Source organism: Aotus nancymaae, unplaced genomic scaffold (genome assembly GCF_030222135.1).
Source record: "Aotus nancymaae isolate 86718 unplaced genomic scaffold, 86718_ANA_hifiasm-v0.15.2.pri h1tg000040l, whole genome shotgun sequence".
Classification (NCBI taxonomy): domain Eukaryota; kingdom Metazoa; phylum Chordata; class Mammalia; order Primates; family Aotidae; genus Aotus; species Aotus nancymaae.
The window spans coordinates 116,977,815-116,997,809 of record NW_026988454.1 but is presented as its reverse complement, the minus strand read 5'-3'; the positions used below and the strand labels follow the sequence as shown (position 1 = coordinate 116,997,809).

Sequence of the window (19,995 nt, the reverse complement as noted above, 5' to 3'; positions counted from 1 at the left end):
CAATGGCTTACTAGTTGCTGGGTAGATTCACATAAAAAAAAATCTAATATGATTTTCAAATGGAAGGTTAGATAATTATATTCTATGCATAAAACAAATTATATTCTATAAATATTTAAAAGAGTAGTAAAAGCAGCCATACAGCCATCAGAAATCATGACAGTTTCTGAACTTCATTTAAAATTGGATATTATCAAAAGCATAATATAGACTCAGTTACACAATTTCAAGTTGCACAAATCTCTGCCTATCACAATTAAGACATGCAATTCAATCTGGAGAGTGGGAGTTTTATAAAAAGTTTGCATCTCTTGAGTAAATGTGAAATACTTGGAACCTAAGCATTTATGAGAAATTTTAGCCAGAACTGAAACATTCAGTACAGATTAAAAATCAAAGCACAGCACAGGATATAAGTAGCTAGAACTTAGCTTAAGTCAGGGGATAGGATTCTAGCAGACCAACAGGGAATAAAATGAAGAACCTTTAAGGAGAGAAGCCTGCTGCAAGAAAAGAAATAACAAATGGAAAGGTGAGAAGAAGACATTTTATATCTATGCTAAGAAAACCAAGTTATAAGAGACATTACTTGTAATTTACTAGAAGTGAAAGCAATTTATACTCTTAAACTCTGTGACACCAAAGTAAAGACTGCTTTTCAAAATGAACTGGTTAGTGGGATATACTACAGCAGGAAAAACTATGTTAAGAGTCGGGGAAAGGACTGGAAATTCCTTCCCAGTTGATCCTCTGTGTCACGCCTTAGAGCAAACTATCCATGGCAATTGGTAGGGAAAATGCAGCAAAAGAGGCATTCTACTCAGAATAGGCCCATTTTGTATCACAGACTAAAAACTAAGTATCAGTCATAGTTACTTATTATTTTTTTAAAAAAGACAATAGTATTTCTTGATGCATGAGGTAGTAATATATGAGAGAAAATAAGACTAGTTAAGTAGAAGACATTAGGAGCAATCAATTACAAACAAATAGTGCTATACAGAAATAATCAGGAAGTTTTCCATAATACATATTCATAAGAAGTAAAAATAATCACCAACACAAAATGTTCTATGTTGAACCACTCTGTATGCATATGTGAGCGTACATGTGTGTTTTCCCCAAAGCAGGTGTGTTTTCAGTCTGTTTATGCTCAATGTGTGCTTAATTTACTCCACAGTAACAACAGACAAAAAGGCCAACAATTTTTTCCCAGATGGTATTTGTGGACTCCTTCATATCCCATTCATGTAAACACAGAGTGTGTTCCGGTTTGCTGAGCTACATATACATGCTCTGGCTTAGTACAAATTATGAATGTTTAGTTAGCAAGAAGACTGTTTCCATCCTATGATTCATTAGGTCCCCATGGTACCTCTGCTTCCTTTATTTTATGCAATCACAAATTATATGAGTTTGTCCTATTTTGATAACCTTTATAATTGAAGTTCTACACAGGAAACTAACTACTATTTTAAAACACACTCATAAACCATTACTGAGGTGGCGTAAGTGACAGCCTCACAGAACTGGTGATGAGGACTAAACAGAGCTTTGCATGAACTGCTTCTACCAGCAAAATTAAAAAGCATTACAGGAGGGAGGGGGGAATTCAGTACATTCTAATACAGATGGGGGATTAAGCCATAACTCTTCACACATATAAATTTGTTTATTACTTTTCATAATTAAGGAGAATTAGCTAACCATGAGAAATTGGTTCTGATATGAAAACAGTATAACCAAGTGAACAGTTTACTAGTGACTGGCAGACTCATACAGTGAAAATCTAGTATCATTTTTAAATGGAATTGTAGATAATTATAAATTATGATATCCTATGCATAAAATGTGAGATTCTTTTGATATTTAACTCTGAACAGAGAAATGAAAGCAGCTATATAGCCATCTGAAATCACTGGTTTTTGAACTTGAAAGAGATACTGATAGCATCATAACAGCAACTCAAACATAATTTCCAACTGGCACAAATATCTACTTACTTCAAATCTGATTTAACTCAACCTGGAAAGTAAGGGATAAGGAAGCTTAGGAAATGAAAAAGTTTGCATCTCTCCAGTAAATGTGAAATTCTTAGAAATTTTGTAATCCATTTCTCATCTCAATCATGCCATTAAATGCCCCCATTATTAGTAACAATAGCAACTATTTATTATTACTGTTACTAGTAACCTAGAGAAGGGATGTTATGTTCCAGGAATTTCATTAAGTCCTTTATATATATTTAATCTTTATGATTCTTTATAACTACGATAGAAAGTAAATATTAGCATTGCAACATAACAAAATAAGGAAACTAAGAGTTTGAAACCTTTCTCTAGTGACAATTTCTAATTTGTATTGCATTGAAGTTAGTAAGAAGACTGTTTCCATCCTATGATTCATTACGTCCCCATGGTACCTCATAAAAAAATCACCAATATTTAATCATTTATAACCTGCAAAAATGTCAATTTCATTTTGTTCAAACTTATATAAAAGTTGGTTTAAATAATTTCTAAAGTGTAATTCAACTTTAAAATTCTATGACTTTATTGTTCTAATATATTCTTCAAGTAGTAAAATCAAAAGCTTCATATAGATTTTAGATGACATATTATTATTTAACATAGTTTATAATCTACATGCCAAACTTCAGAGAAGAACAATCAACTCAGGCCTAAGCCATCCACAACCTAACAAGTGGAACAGAGCAGAAGAAGGGGAAATTACTTAAAATGAAGCCTAGGCCTAGGTGAAGTATTGGTTAAGAGTTAAGGATGAGATGAGAGAATATAGATTCCATATGGAGATAAAAGGTCAAAGAAAGAAGAGACAAAAAAAGTACTTAAGTAAAAACTTCTAAATTCAGCTTATTGCCAGTCTTACTGTAGTATTCCCCAAATGAAACAATATGTACCCATTGCCAAAATGATCCAAAAAATGTCCATCATCATTGGCAGTTGATATTCAACAAAATATCAACAGTAGATACTGAATAAAGATCTGTGTTGGCTAAGGGAGGGTTTTTTTTGTTTTGTTTGCTTATTTTTTGTTTTTTGAGATGGAGTTGTGCTCTGTCACTAAGCTGAAGTGCAGTGGCACAATCTTGACTCACTGCAACCTCTGCCTCCCAGGTCCAAGCAATTCTCCTACCTCAGCCTCCCGAGTAGCTGGGACTACAGGTACGCACCACCACATCCAGCTAATTTTTCTATTTTTAGTGGAGACGGGGTTTCACCATATTGGCCAGGATGGTTTCAATCTCTTGATCTCGTGATCCGCTCTCCTTGGCCTCCCAAAGTGCTGGGATTACAGGCATGAGCCACTGTACCCAGCCGGGAGGTATTTTTTTTTAAAGACTCAAAGTATATCATAATAAGCCTTGTCAAAAACACAGCTTTACCCACTTTGAGGTGCTATACTCAATCCTGATATGTATCTATCAGTAGATAATAGCTAGAAACAGTCCATCATCCCAAAACAAAATTTTGAGGAGCCAAAAGGACTAACTGACATAACTGATCCTGAAAAAAAAAAAATGCTCTAGGACAAAAGGAGTATAGTACAATATATGTCAGACATCAATCTTGTGGAACTTGTTATCCTATATGTAGTGAAATGATGAAAAGATAACACTGATCAAAGATGGACTTCAAAAATTCTTGACTGACAGAAATCTACAATACACAAATGATCAAAAAGCAACTGCTCTGGTTGAATTTGGGGTGGGGATCTCAGATCTCAGAGCCCCACCTTCTCTTCCTCAAATATGAGGTGTCCCTGATAATTCTTTTGAATACTGGTGTTTCATGGACTATGCTGATTTGAAAGCCACTGCTTTAGTCAAGAAGTTTGCTATAGGACACAAGTGTCATGCCAAGCTGTGAGTTTTCTGGCTTCCCAGTAAGAGAAAGAAGTCCACACCCTGCAGGAGCAGTGATGATGGCTCACAATTTGTTGAGCTGCCACAGAAGCAAAGGCAGAGAGAAAAGGTGTGGCAAGAGAAGGGGGACAGCCCACCTAGCTTAAGAAGGGCCGGTACAAGGCAATCCTACACAGGCTGTGAGAGGCTCCTAGTTACTTGCTGGTTTGTGAGAAATTTAATTTTGGCCACACCAAGTCATGCCACTGACATCTCAAAGAGATCCACTGTCACAATTACAGGTGACTCTAGCCACAATGGGTCCCCAGAGGTTCCTGCTATGCAAATACAAATATTGATGAAGATAATACAGCTGTCCTTCTATAAAGCAGTAAACTCATGTTTCTTCTATCTCTAATAATAAAAATAAACATACTGTACAAAAAAGGCATATACAGAGTTTTATAAATTGAAATTCTCCCTTTGTATCTTCTCTCCAAACTCACTATGTTCTTAGAAAGACCTATCATTAACAGTGAAATTAATTTCAAACTGGATAAAGACATTTATGAAAAAACTGGACTGCAAGGTCATCCATTTCAGTATTCTTGCAGAAAAATCATGAAATTTGGGGCTGGGTCTGACAGGATTGTGGTGGTCCTGTCTCCCATCTCAACAGCTAGCATTGCCTCCAGATGCTCTAAAGATGGTGACCTCTCTGGGTTCCCAAGCCTACAACAGGCAGACCTGGGAGGGGGACTTTCCTGTTCTGTGCCAGTAATGTCTTGCAGAAATCTATATACATTAAATAGCCAAAGCAAAAAGCAGGAAGGAATGCAAAATTTGTGCCAGGCCATTCGCAGTGTTTTGCTTGTGCCCTGGGGACCACACACATTTCAAGAAGACAGAAGGATGCCAAACCTGTAGCAAACTGAAGCATGTCTGTTAGGCCTAAATCTTAGACCTAAAGCATGGTCTGCCCATCCAGGTTCAAGATGCAGAATTATCTTCTGAAGGTGACATGGCAAAGTTAGATGTCAAAAAAGAGTGCTACATATAGAATATGAGAGACAGGGATTTCTAGCTCTGATGGAACATGCAGTTTGCCTGCTGGTGAAAAAGCCACGCTGACCAGTGGCATGCTATTCAATGCGGCTTGGACCACATCCTACTACCAAAGGAGTAAGCCCCAAGTTTGCTCCTTCTGGGTGAAAGGAGAAGGTAAGGAGAGGAATCTCCATGCAGACATAAGAAGCCTACGGATCCAGATGATCCCCTTGCCAATCAAAATATTACACAAAATATTATAGAATATGATCCAGGAACAGATCTAAGCATCTAAAGTAGGCTTCAATCATGCCCCATCTGGACCCATCAGAGGACAAGGTTATCCTCACTATATGTTGGCAGTCTGGGACAGATCTAAGACATCATCACTACCAGTCTGGAGAGATGCAGATGATTACTGTTGTTCAGAGACAGCAGTGTGCTTTCATACAGGTTTCCACAGGGCAGACTGCAGACGTGGCTGCTGAGAAGTCCTTTAATAAGTCGATTGTCAATGGCTGTAGACTCAATATAAAATGGGGAAGATCCCAAGCATCCAGAAGAAAAGAAAAAAAGGACTGATCGCCGACTCTGGGATCCAGCTAATGCCTATTCCAGTACTGCCACAAGCTCTTCCTCCTCCCATAGCAGCAGATGATGCACCTGTCAACTACTTCAACCTGCCCCCATATGGTTCTCTAGCTGTGGTGAACACAGCCCAGCCACCAGACCCTCATCTTCCCCACCCCAAACCCCAGGATTTGAGCCACATGTATTCACACCAATAGGACCACCCCTTCCTTTCATGAGGACTCCAGGATTAATCTACTATCTTTCTCAGGACCCTCAGAGGATGGGAGCACATGCCAGAAAAAATAGCAACCCCTAGCACACTATCAACACTCTGGGGGACTCTATGGAAGAAAGAACGCTTAAAAATTCCAATCAATGAATCTTGGAATAAACAATATGTTTTTCTTAAAAAAAAAAAAAAAAAAACATAGTGCAAATGGAAGAAAACACGTTTCTATGTCACATTTTGGGTCAATAGTTTATAACCTCTATTCTAAGGCTTCCTTTCCTCAATTCAATAGAATCCTATGAAAGATTCACCATTTATTATAGACATGAATAAACAAATACATGAAGAATTCCAGCCCAGACAAGGTATCTCTTCTCAAAACCCTTATCTCACTCTGGAAATCAGCATTACCACTTACCATAATATTTTAAAATTACCTTCTATGTGTTTATGTCCCTGACAAAATGTAAACTCTTATTCATCCTTACATCACTATAACCAGAACTACATTAGTGTCAATAAATAAGTGTGCTAAACAAAATGATTAAAACATGAAAAGAAATGCCTAATAATTTATTAAAGCAGAAAATCATTCAAAACAGTAAATGGCAATCTGAAAATGAAATGAAATGATGACTTCATCTATACTTTTGTTTTCAAGATAATTTAAAAAATTTAACTTTGATGTGCAAAGAACACCTGAGGGCCATTTACATATCATTTTAGATTGTGTGGCTAAACGCTTAGCCAGATAGGGATTCCCACATAGCAGAACAAATAAAGACAATAGGGGAATGGTGAGTCTCTTCAATAAAAAGTGCTGGAAAAACTGGATATCTATATGCAGAAAAATAAACTAGACCCCTATCTCTCATCATTTGCAAAAATCAACTCAAAACGGATTAAAGACTTAAAATCTAAGACCCAAAACTATGAAGTTCTAGAAGAAAGCATATGGGAAATCCTTCAGGACACTGTTCCGGGAAAATACTTTATGAAATGGACCTTGAAAGTACAGGCAACAAAACCAAAAATAGACAAATGGATTTATATTAAACTAATAATCTTCTACGCAAAATCAAGAGTTAAAAGACAACCTGCAAGATGGGAGAAAAACTAAAAATAGAATTACCATATGATCCAGCAATTCCAATACTGGGTCCACATACAAAGAAAAATAGTATGCTGAAGATATACCTGCACTCACATGTTTATTCCAGCAGTACTAACAATAGCCAAGACATGAAATCAACTGCAGTGTCCATCAACAGATGAATGAACATCAAAAATGTGGTATATATTCACAAAGAATATGATTTCACCATAAAAAAGAAGGAAATTCTGTCATTTGTGGCAACATAAAAGAGCTTAAAGGACATTATGTTAAGAGAAATAAACCAGGCACATATTTGTATGAGATCAACTTTTTTATCTTCCATATATCAGTGAAAACATGCGGTATTTACCTATAAAAAGAACAGTGGCTACTAGAGGTGAGGAAAGGGAAGTGGGGAATCATAGCCAAAGAGTTGCTCACAGATAAAGAGCTAGATAGGAGAAATCAGTTCTAGTGTTCTATAGCACTATATGGTGACTATGATAGCAAGAATTAATTGTATATATCCAAATAGCTAGAGGAGTAGATTTTGAATATTCTCAACACAAACAAATCATAAATGTTTAAGGTAATAAATATGCTAAATACCCTGATATGATCATTATACATTCTATATATGTATCAAAATATCACATTATACCCCAGAAATATGCAAAATTATGTGTTTATTAAAAATGATAATAAAAGCAAAAATAAACCTGGCAGTAAGTTTCATTTTTATTTTCTACTCATCCTCTGTATTGAAGCCAAAGGGAGTATGAATCTAGCAATGCTTACCAGGCACAGACAAAAAGAATTAAAAGAGATGTCTTCTCCTTCTGTGACAAACAATGGGGACCTCATGGTGGCAGAGGGTGGTTAAGGTAGAAAAGTTTGACAATGGGTAGAACGAGAGAATTTTTTGGGGAGTGACGAAACTGTTCTGAATCAATTTTGGTTGTGGTTATAAGACTGCACATTTGACAAAACATAAAAAAACTGGTAAAACAAAATTTTTCTATGTAATTTTAACAATAAATTTAATATTATAAAAAATTAAAAATTTAGAAAACAATATAATGTATACTAATTACTTAGTACTGTACAGTAAGGGAGTATCAACACTTAAAAAACAATTTGCCTATATTTTTCCCTTTCTTCTCAAAAGTTCAAATGTACAAGTTTCAGAGAGACACAAAAGGGGAAAAGTCAGAAAAAAAACAGGGAAAAAACAGCAGCAGAAAGTAGTAAGAATTAAGGAGAGAGGAGAGCTGCTGTCTACAATATGGAAGAGTGAACATTTTATGTCCAGGCAAGTTACCTGCCAGCTAAAACAAAAACAACAAAAAGTCTTCACAAGAGTCACAATAGTGTATTATATAAAATATTCACTTTTAAAAACACAAATATTAGACATGAAAAAAAAGCCCCAGAAGAATGACACCTGGCCAGGTGCAGTGGCTCATGCCTATAATCCCAGCACTTTGGGAGGCCGAGGCAAGAGGATCACAAGGTCAGGAGATAGAGACCATCCTGGCTAGCCAGGTGAAACCCCACCTCTACTAACAATACAAAAAATTAGCTGGGTGTGGTGCCATGTGCCTCTAGTCCCAGCACAGGAGAATCGCTTGAACCCAGGAGGGAGAGGCTGCAGTGAGCAGAGATCACGCCACTGCACTCCAGCCTCGGTGACAGAGCAAGACTCTGTCTCACACAAACAAACAAACAAAAAAAGAATGACATCTACTAAGTAAAAAGCAGAGTCAATATAAATGGCTTCCAATGTGGTATAGTTACTGAACTTAAGACTATAAATACTTCAACAAAGCTATTATAAAAATACTGATTGGGTGTGGTGGCTCATGCCTGTAATCCCAGCACTTTGGGATGTCGAGGCAGGCAGATCACCTGAGGTCAAGTTTTCAACACCAGCCTGGTCAATATGTGGAAACCTCATCTCTACTAAAAACACAAAAAATTAGCTGGGCATGGTGTTGCACCTGTAATCTCAGCTACTCAGGAGGCTCAGACAGGAGAATCACTTGAACCTCAAAGACAGAGGTTGCAGTGAGTTGAGATAGTGTCACTGCACTCCAGCCTGGGCAACAGAGCGAGACACCATCTCAAAAAAAAAAATGTTGAAAGAATTATAGGAAAAAAATTGGTCTTAATAGGTAAATGGATAAAGAACTACAAGGGGATTTAAATGAAGAGCACAAAACACACACATATAATTTATAATGACTGCATAATATTCCATGGTTAAAAAGAACTGATTTTTAAAAATAACTATTCTCTATAATTCTTCCTTTCCTCTGAAGAACTCACTCTGACATATGCCTAGATACTGTAAAGTTAACAAAGCAAGATTTATGTCTAGCTAGGTATATCATTCAATGTAATATTTAGTGGAATCTGGACAGGATGAATCTCATAAATAGGCATCAAAACTACCATTCAAATATTAAATGGGTAAGGAGAGGTAAGCATCTATTGTAATAAGAGGATCTCTCATTATAAGTAAAAGCACACACTATTTCTTGTCTATACTAGTGTAGCAGTCATCAAATAATGTTCCAACTTCTACATTTAAAATGGAATATAAAAGTACGTACCCATAATTCAAAAGGATTTTAGACTCAGTAAGATACATTTTCAAACAGATACTACAATAGAAAATACTATGGGCTAAACTGAAAATCACACTAGCACTGACTAAACAGCATTATTGTAGATGGCAGAAAAAAATAGTAAAGTTAAAGATAGATCAATAGGAATTACCAAAGTCAAATAAAACAAAACAATAGAAGGAAACGGGGCAGAAAGTTTGAAGAAACACTAAAGGCCGTGAGAGCCTTGTGAAACAATGTCAAATAGTAAAACTTATGGCTGAAAACTTCCACAAATCGATGCCTAGTGTCAACAAGAAAAACAAACTTGCAAGGAAGATAATGATTTAAAAAATCAGTCCTAGAGACAGCAAACTACCCAAAGCCAAAGATAAGGACAATATCTTGAGAGCAGCCAGGAAAAAACTACATGTTACATACAGGGGAAGAAATGAATAACAGTTACACTGTTGTCAGAAACTAATGCAGGTCAGAAATTATTAGAATGACATATTCAAAAAGCTGCAAGGAAAAGATTATCAACCTAGAATTCCATGTAGGGAAGAACATACTTAAAGAATAAAGATAAAGATATGTTCAGATTAAAAAAATTTAAGACTTTATCATCATCAGCAAAGCTGTACTACAAAAAAATTTACAAGGCTTCTTCAGGCTGAGGGCAATGACTGAAATGGCAACAAAAATCTGTGAGAAGGAAGAATGAGCATGGGAAATGGTAAACATGTGGGTAAATACAAAATAGGACACATGCTTCCTTTTTTTTTTGTCTACATTCCTTAAAAGCATTTGGCTTTAAAGGAAAAGTTACAACACTTGTAATATAAAATTAACATACATAGATTTCATATGAATAACAATACCACTAAATAGTAAATATCTGGTGTCCTTATAAGACAGGAGGACATGTAAAAAAGGCTATATAGATAAAAAGAATAGTCAATCTAATACCCTACATTCAGCACTTTAAAACAGTTGTACCATTTCATTCTAGCCTGCATGTTCTCTGATAAGAATTCCACCATCTTTCATATCATCCTTCCTCTATAATAATAAACCCGTCGGGCTTTAAAATTTGTATTATGCTATTACTGTTCAGCAGTTTGAACATGGCTTTCTTTGGATTTGTTCTAACTGCAGTTCACTCATCTTGAATCTGTAGATTTATATATTTCATTAAACTTTTTAATGTTTTCAGCTGTTAGTCACAGAAAAAATCCATTAACAATAGCAACAAAGAAGATGAAATACTTAAAAACAAACTTAACAAGAAATGTGTGAAGCTAAGAGAAGAAAAATGTTAAAACAAAACTTAAAAGACACAAAACTAGTTTCAAACAAATGTAGATATACCATATTCATAGAATGATTCAAGATTTTAATAAAGATGCAGTTCTCCTTAAGTTAACTTATAAAATCTTGTAATCTCAATAAACATACCAATGAAAATTTATTATTAGCTAGACAAGTTGCTACTAATATCCATGAGGAACAATAAACATATATGAATAGCTGGGAAAACACTGAAAAAAAAACTACCAAGAAGTTTAGCCCTAATAATCATTAAAAGATACTATAAAACCTGTAATAACACCATACTAGGATATACATACACTAAACCATTAGTATAACATATACAATGAGAAACAGATACCAATATATATGTAAATTCAGTATATTATAAAGAACGCACTTCAAATCACTAAGGAAAAGATAAATTTTGAAATACATAGTGATGGTAAAACTGGGTTCCCATTTGGAAAAAGATAAAATTAGATCCATATCTCACAAAATAACAAGAATAAACAACAAATATATTAATGATCTAAAAGTAAAAATGAAATCATACAAGGACTAGAAGGCAATATGAATGAATTTCTCTTTAAACGTGGTATAGGCATACCTCAGAGATACTATAAGTTCAGTTACAGACCACTGTAATAAAGTGTAGTCAGACAAATTTTTTTAACTTTTAATTTTTGTGGATACAGAGTAGGTATACAAATTTTGGGGTTACTCAGTGCATATAAAATCTATGTGTACACTATACTATAGTCGCTTAATTGTCAAATGGCATTATGTCTAAAACATAATGTACACACCTTAATTTAAAAATACTTCATTGTTACAAAATGCTAACAACCATCTGAGCCTTCAGTGAGTCCTTATCTTTTTGCTGTGATGAGGACAGCTGCTGACTGCCCAGGGGAACAAGAGTTTGTTTTAGATGATGGAAATTTTCTGTATTATGGTTGTGTTATAAGTTAATATTATAATATCAAATGTCAAGGCTCAGCAAATTTTGCATTAAACTAGTAAATTTTGTTACATATAAATTATACTTCAATAATGCTGACAAAAAAGAATTCAAGATGTAAATAAAATATTTTTTTTAAAGTGTTGGGTTACAATCCTAATAAAAGAATGCAGAGAATAGATACTGAGTCAAATTAAATTAATGTTCTTACCAGATTAATTAACTGAGTGTGTACCACATCTTCAACCAAAACTGCTGTTTCATGAAGGGGCCTTCTAGCATCACCTAAAGAATACCTGCAAAATAATTTTAAACCCATCAATATTAAGGACTATAAAACTAAGAAAGGCAAAACGTGAAAGATATTTATTACATGAATCACCTTAGTAAGGAGAACATAAATTATTCTCTCAAATGTCTGAATGGATGTGCAATTTTCTCTAGACAAAGAAAATGAGATCTTGGCCAGGTGTGGTGGCTCATGCCTTTAATCCCAGCACTTTGGGAAGCCAGGGAGGAGAATCACTTGAGCCCAGGAGATTGTGACCAGCCTGCACAACATAGTGAAACTCCACCTCTACAAAAAATACAAAAATTAGCCGGAAGCAGTGGCATGTGCCTATAGTCCCAGCCACTTCGGAGGTTGAGGTGGGAGGATGGCTTGACCCCAGGACTCAGAAGTTGCAATGAGCCAAGGTCATGCCACTGCACTCCATCATGGGCAACAGAGTCAGACTCTGTTTAATAATAAAGAAAAAAGAAAAGAAAATCTTTTCTACTCAAGTTGCAACATTCAAAGAAAAGGGCAGTGTTATCTATGCTCTTTCTGGATTTGCACAGTTTTTTTTAAAGGGAATTTACTGTCTCAAAATACAAAATATTAACAACTACTTCATAACGCTGGCAACCAGCAAATCATATAACCACATCCCAATTACCAATACAAAAGCTAGTAAGAGCCACATAGAAAGTTATAAAAGGGTATGATGTAATCAGCATTGAAAATTAATTAAAAAAATTTATGTAAATATCATTGAATATGACTTGTAATTATATAGAAGCAGATTTCAAATAAATAACTGAAAGAATTCTCATGGGTGACATATCAAGGATCACAAATTCAAAATCAAAATTCACTACATGTACCAGGAATCAAGGCATCATGAATGAGAGTGAGCAGGACCAACAAACTGCAGAATCAGACCTACAAAGCCTATATATACCTGAATAATCAAAGTATGAAACAAACAAGGGCATTCATAAGATGAAGTTATACTCTTTATTCTGTATACTTATACTGAGATCCAGGAGGATGAATGCTGAACAAAACCACTGGATACTGTTTTAAAAAGAAGAAATTTTTGTCCTTTTTTTTTCAAGCTGATGTTAGAAACCACTGAAAAGGGGTTCTGTTGTTTTTTTGAGAGCAAAATGACTATAGACATTTATTGTGTATTTTGGTAGGTGTCTATTTAAAGGATCTACCCTAATTTTAGAGAGTATTGGGTATATACATAACACAAAAAACCCTGTCTATAGTCATTTTGCCCTCAAAAAAACAACAGAACCCCTTTTCAGTGGTTTCTAACATCAGCTTGAAAAAAAAAGGACAAAAATTTCTTAAAAATGAAGGAGCTTACTTATGTTGAGCCTACATGTGACATCTTTGGTTAGTAATCTATGCTAAGATGATACCCAAATATAACTCTTTTAATCTCTATAAATCCTAAAGCATCATTTCATTTGCCAAAATCTTTTGCTAACCTCTAGACTCTATGTAAATGCGTGTATTTGATTATGTATCCATTGACCCATCCTCCTCACATCTACATATCCCCCACTGTGAAAGTCAATCAACTTCAAACTCTTTTTTTTTTTTTTTTTTTTTTTTTTTGAGACGGAGTCTCGCTCTTTTACCCAGGCTGGAGTGCAATGGCGCGATCTCGGCTCACCGCAACCTCCGCCTCCTGGGTTCAGGCAATTCTCCTGCCTCAGCCTCCTGAGTAGCTGGGATTACAGGCACGCGCCACCGTGCCCAGCTAATTTTTTTGTATTAGTAGAGACGGGGTTTCACCATGTTGACCAGGATGGTCTTGATCTCTCGACCGCGTGATCCACCCGCCTCGGCCTCCCAAAGTGCTGGGATTACAGGCTTGAGCCACCGCGCCCGGCCTCAAACTCTTTTTAATGGCATAAACTATAAGTGGAAAAGAAATACCTTTTGAGCAAGTATATGCAATGTGTGTGCATATCTGTGTGTGTATTTCTTTCTTTTCAAGTTATACAAATGTATATAACAAAAACATAGCATAAAACAAACACAAAAGACATATGTCAAAGGAGGTAAAAATAAAACAAACTATTTTTAAAATATACATATTAGCGTTAGAAAATCTTTTTGCATTCACTAACATATATACACACATTGTTACCAGCATGACCAACCAATCTAGTTTGCCTGGGATTGAAGGGTCTTCTAAAATATTCCGTACCAAGTAAATCAGCCTAATTAGTATTAGAAAGTCATGGCATACTTTACACCAAAAAAAAAAAATAAGACAAGCCAGAAAACAGTCTCATTTGTTAAGGGAATGAATTAACAATAAACAAAACTTATATGCTTGCTTTCAAACAATTACCCTTGTTATTTCAGTTCTAAAGTCTCAAAACAGAAACAGCATATGGGAAATTTATTCCTTCATCTGAAGATAATGCTCTTCCACACTCTGATGTTGAGGATGAAGTTCATGAGAGTCAGTGGATCAGTAGGTGCCCAGCTGACATCTCATTGTAGTCATGGCCCTACTCAGAGAAACAAATAGTACCAAACCAAATGACCAGCCAGAGATTTGAGCCCAGAAAAACAGATGAAGTTCACAGGGCTTGTATCCAACTAAAAAGATTACAATAATGCTGCTAGAAGTCACACTATATTCTGGCCATCAGCTACAAAGTAGGAAAAGTTGGAAACCATGCAAATATCCTGCATGTTAGATGATCCGATTCTAGTTCCCACTCTCCTACTAAGAAGTACTGCAATGATCAGGTGACTTTTCCTGGCACCTTAGTTTCTCAACAGAAAAAGGAGGGGACTAGATTAGATAATTTTAAAGATACCTTTCAGAAACTTGATTTTGAATCAAATATATCTGATTCAATTATAATCTTTAAATCTGAAAGACTGTGTCTTCAAGAATGGGGCAACACTGTTAAAAAAATATTAAACCATACAGAGTAAACCGTGGAGAAATCATGAAATTAAGAAAAAGAAAACATGTTAAAAATGAGTAACAGAATGATATAAATAAAAATAATTGAAGGAAGGAAAATAAGGCTACAGTTTATCCCAGGCCTTATATGTGGAAATAATTTCCAAGAAACATGTCACTGTCCATTAAAAAAAAAAAATGGAGGGATGTTGAACATATCACAGAATTTTACATTATTCATTTTCAGTATATTTAACAGGTCTACCTTTGAGTCTGAAATATTTATTTTTAAATTTTCAAACCCTAATTAAGAACAGAGGGAATGACTAAGTTTCTAATAGAGGGGAAGGACTGATTAAGCTTTAATTAAAGAGATTCTGAAAAAAGAAGCAAAGGGAATAAATTTGGTGATGATCTGTGAGAGAGCCTGCTGCGGGCCAGTCATCAAGCACACAAGGCCTACAAGCAGATCTGCTCATAAAGCATCTAGAAACCAAACATCAAGAAAGGACAAAGAGATGCTTCTTTGCTGCCATGTGTACATCTTCTTGGATGCTGAGTTGCTTTTAATACTTGCCACTGGCTATAGACTCTAATGTGGTTAAATCATTCTGGATACTGCGGTTAAGTAATTGCTGTGGTGGGAGCTAGTTACTTTTTTTTTTTAATTAGCTCTGATTTTTTTGGATGTTTTCCTACCTCAGGTAATTGACATTACTTTGGGATGGACACTGTGTGACTATTGCTTGGTGTAAAAAGGATCTGGGTAACTTGCTTTCCCCAAAAGGAGTTCTTTTCCCTTTCAAAGCATTTTTTTATTACACTTTTATAGACTAGGTATTACTATAATACCCAAGAAATTCTCCTAAATAGAATTAGAGTGAATAGCAGGCTACCAGCACTACCATATACTCCAGTCAGCTAACCTAATACTAGATGATATATGTAAACACAGACATTATACTGTTTACGTCTTTCTTACCCAATATTTGTTGATATTGATTTGCCCACTATACAAAGTGGGGAATAAAAGTGCAGAAATTTGGCCGTGATGAGTCATTTAATAATATTGGAAAGTTATAAACACTACAAATTAGCCTTGCTCTTCAAATTTTAACAGTTTTGACTTTCACAACTCTATGATTTTATCCACCTGTTTTCAAAGGAAGAAACGAATTCTATTAACAATAGCTCTGAGAAAGCCCAAGTGATAGGTAAATCAAAATATCAAATAAGGCCAGGCGGGGTGGCTCAAGCCTGCAATCCATGCCCTTTGGGAGGCCAACGCAGGTGGATCACCTGAGGTCAGGAGTTGGAGAGCAGACTGGTCAACATGGTGAAACCCCATCTCTACTAAAAACACAAAATTAGCTGGGTGTGGTGGCACAGAGGTTGAGGCAGGATTGTTGCCTGAACCCGGGAGGCAGAGGTTGCAGTGAGCCGAGATTCCATCACTGCACTCCAGCCTGGGCAACAGAGCAAGATTCCATCAAAAAAAAAAAAAAAGTCAAACATCTAAGACAACAGATTTCTTAGCAGTGATGATTTTTCTTATTGCTTGCTTGATTTCTCAACATCCATTTCTCCATTTCCCTTCTGATAGTAAACATTCATATATTTTAACAACTTTGAGAAAACTTTCAGAATGTTATAAAACACCATGAAATCAATATAAATATGTGAAGATATATAAAAAGCAAAATTATTATTTATGATGTAAAATAAATAATGCTGATGTAAAAAAATACAGATACACTGATATACATATATGTTTAAAATAAAAGGTAAGAGAGTATAAAATTTTGAAAAGGTAAATACTTATTACCTATAGGTACTGATCACTCAATCATCAAATATTGACTGATTGCCTGGTATGTGCCTGGCACTGTTCTGGTTGCTTGGAACATATCGGTGAAGAAAACAAACAAAAAATAAGTAGAGTTTACATTCCAATGAGGAAAGGATACAACAAACAATATAACTAATAAATTACTAAATAAATAATTTATATGTTAGAAAGATGACAGAAAAAAATGTGGAACAGAATCAGGAGATGTAAAGTATGGAATGCAGGCAGTGTGAAATAGTAAAACATGTATTTATTAAGATCTGATTTGTGAAAGAAATAGCTTTTAAGAAATGGAAAAGAAAAATATAAATTGGAAAATTTTATAAAAACTGAGACTAACATAAGAAAACTCATCCATAATTGTTTATAAGGTAGCTCATAAAAGAAAACTCATCTACAGTGCATGAAAATGTGTATCTGAGAAAGTTTACAAAACTAGTAGAGTATCTTTATGAATTTCTTCTAACAATTCACAGACATTTTTCCTCATATATCTTATATTTCTAAGAAGCAAATATTCCCATCTTCAAACTCTTAATAGATAGCAGCATAAAACAAATTATTATAAATCCTCCCTATTTGAGGAATAGGAAAGATATTTACAGCAATCATTGAATGTTAGGTCAAAAAAGAATCTAAGAGATTATGCAGTCCATTCATTTTGTTTTTAACAGATGGAAAAAAAGTCCAAGAGGTTAAATAGCCATCTCAAGGTCACAAGTCCAGTTAGAAGCAAAAGCTAGGACTTTTGCTTCCAATCCCTGAACTCAATGCTTCCTGAAAATTCTTCCAGATCTCGTTGTACAACACCATGCTAAACAAGTATCTATTAGGCCTCCAAAACATTTAATGTACTTTACTATCTTATTTTGACCAAAATTTAGCCAAAAAACTAACTTCCTATAACACTGAAAATAGATACACTATAATAACAGCAACAACTTATAGTCATAGAGAACTTTTCTCACCTATCATTTAAAACAAACTGTAAACCATACAAAAAGGAAAGTTTCTCCCATATTACATGACCCCGGAAACAGAGAGATTCAAGAAAGTCAAAAGATTTACCCAGGGAGTCAGCAACAGTAAGTGTCAGAATTACTTGGTATGAGATAGTCACATAGAGATAAGAGAATTTTGTACTATCAGATCTTTAGAAAATTATCAATACAAAATGGATATAAATGTGATGTAATGTAACACATTTTTCACATTGACAGTATCCAGAAAAAAAAGTATTTTGTAGTTAAATGAGCTTGGAAAATGACATATTTTATTCTTCTCTAGATTTGCAATGCATGTTACCATATTAGCTACTCTGAGAGGTTCTGCAGAAAAGAAACTTTTGATTTTAAATGTATTTATTGGTTATGTAATCCTTTTCTAAGCCCATAGAGTTTTATAGCATGAAAAAAAAATTAGGAAACACTGACTTAATCGAGCAAACAAAACAACCTCCAAGATAACTTAAGGACTTTCGTGAGAGATTCCAAATAAAATGCAGTCTAAGATGTTAGAACTTCAAAGCCAAGTTCTTCAGTTTTTAACAATGAGGTGATGGTGGTGGTTTCTGAAGATGTTAGAACTTCAGAGTCAAGTTCTTCAGTTTTTAACAATGAGATGATAATGGCAAGCACTGTGAGTTTTTTAAAAATTTACTTATTCATGAATATTTATTGAATACTGGGTCTACATCATATCAGGAACTGAATATCATACTAACTGAGAATTTTTAAAGTTTCCACAAACTTAAAAGGCATGACTGATTTTCTGTAGCCATGGTAATAAACAGTCACCAGAACCAAGAACAGACTCATTCCAATAAACACACACCTGACTGCAAACCAATCAACAACATTCTCATCTCTCTTTTATAGATGAAGTCAACAGAACACCACCAATCTCTGAACTCAATGCTTCCTGAAAACTCAACAGAAAGTCAGCAGCCTTCCTTGCTAACAAACTGTGCTTGACCGGCATGTATCCCTCCTTTGTGATAAGAAGCAATAAATCTAGTTTTCTTTTTATTTCAGATACTGAATGACAGGCTCATTATTTTTCACAGCATTTGACAAAGTTTGCTCTCACAAACCTGTCAGCCTAACCTCCCTTCCTCTCCTTCTTCTCACGTTTTATTTTGAAAGATTTCTAACCAACAGAAAAGCTGAAATAACAGTGCAATGAACGCCTATAAATTTACCAATTGTTAACATTTTGGCACAATTGCGTGCATGTTCTCTCTCTCTCTCTCTAAAAAAATTATATACACACACACTTGTATCTTTATCTGTATTAATTTTTCTTTAAACACTAAGTATGTATTAAGTGACAGGCATACTTACATGTATTATGTCATTTAAACCTCTTAAAGACTGTCCAACACACTATCACTAAGCCTGTCCCTCTGAATCTTGAAGAGTATTTCTTCTAGTAAGTGAAATTCTGGGTCTTTAAAAATTTCCATATAGTGGGATTAGCTTTGTCCCCTGAAACTAGATGAAATGACAAATCCTTTTACATGACAGGTCTTCAAAAATGTAAAGAAAGCTTACTTTAAAGGTCTGGTTTCGTTTTGTTTTTGCTAAACAGCATCTGTTTTAAGCAGCTTTATTATCATTTATATACCATAAAACTCAGTTGTTTAAAAGTGTACAATTCAATGACTTTTAGTAAATTTACAGGATTTTACCATCATCACCACAATCTACTTTAAGAACATTTCCATCATTCCAAAACAATGTCTCATGCCCATTTACAGTCATTCCCATTTCCCATCCTCAGCCAAAGGCAACCACTGATCTACGTGAAGAAACCATGCATCCCCTCTAGTCTTATTCAAGGTTAAAGACTTCCTATTTCTTATCATTTCAGTCTCAGTGTAAATGGTATATCTTTGAAAAGACTTTGCAAAACTACGACTGCTTTCAGTTCTTACTTGAATAGGAGTAGTTCGGCATTTATTTGATTTATATATTAGGATCCAACCCAAGTTTTCATTTAAAAAAAAAAGTTATAAAACTTTTAGTAAACAAACCAAATGAATGCAAACCTCTAAGTGTTGAACAAGTCATAGGCCAATTATAAAGCCCTGTAGCAAAGAGATATCCTTGAAACAACAGATCCAATAATCAACACTTTGTGGGCTGGGAAGAGTTGAACCAGCTTTCAAGCTGTCTTTGGAATATAACTCTCCATCTCATCCAGCAGAACATCAGAAAAGATGACACCAAACATCTCATTGAA

General features: G+C 35.0%; 1 protein-coding gene across 7 annotated transcripts in view; it reads right to left on the bottom strand.

The window, feature by feature from the left end:
- The window catches only part of SUPT3H (SPT3 homolog, SAGA and STAGA complex component), a 513,545-nt gene that overhangs the window by 264,946 nt on the left and 228,604 nt on the right, over window positions 1-19,995 (bottom strand). For all 7 annotated transcript variants that reach the window (XR_010336723.1, XM_012448786.3, XM_012448787.3 and 4 more), the window contains one exon: window positions 11,906-11,990. Coding sequence is in view for 4 of the 7 variants with exons in the window: in XM_012448786.3 (XP_012304209.1) it covers window positions 11,906-11,990 (85 nt within the window). In the remaining 3 variants the exon portion in view is untranslated. The remainder of the gene's footprint in view (window positions 1-11,905; window positions 11,991-19,995) is intronic.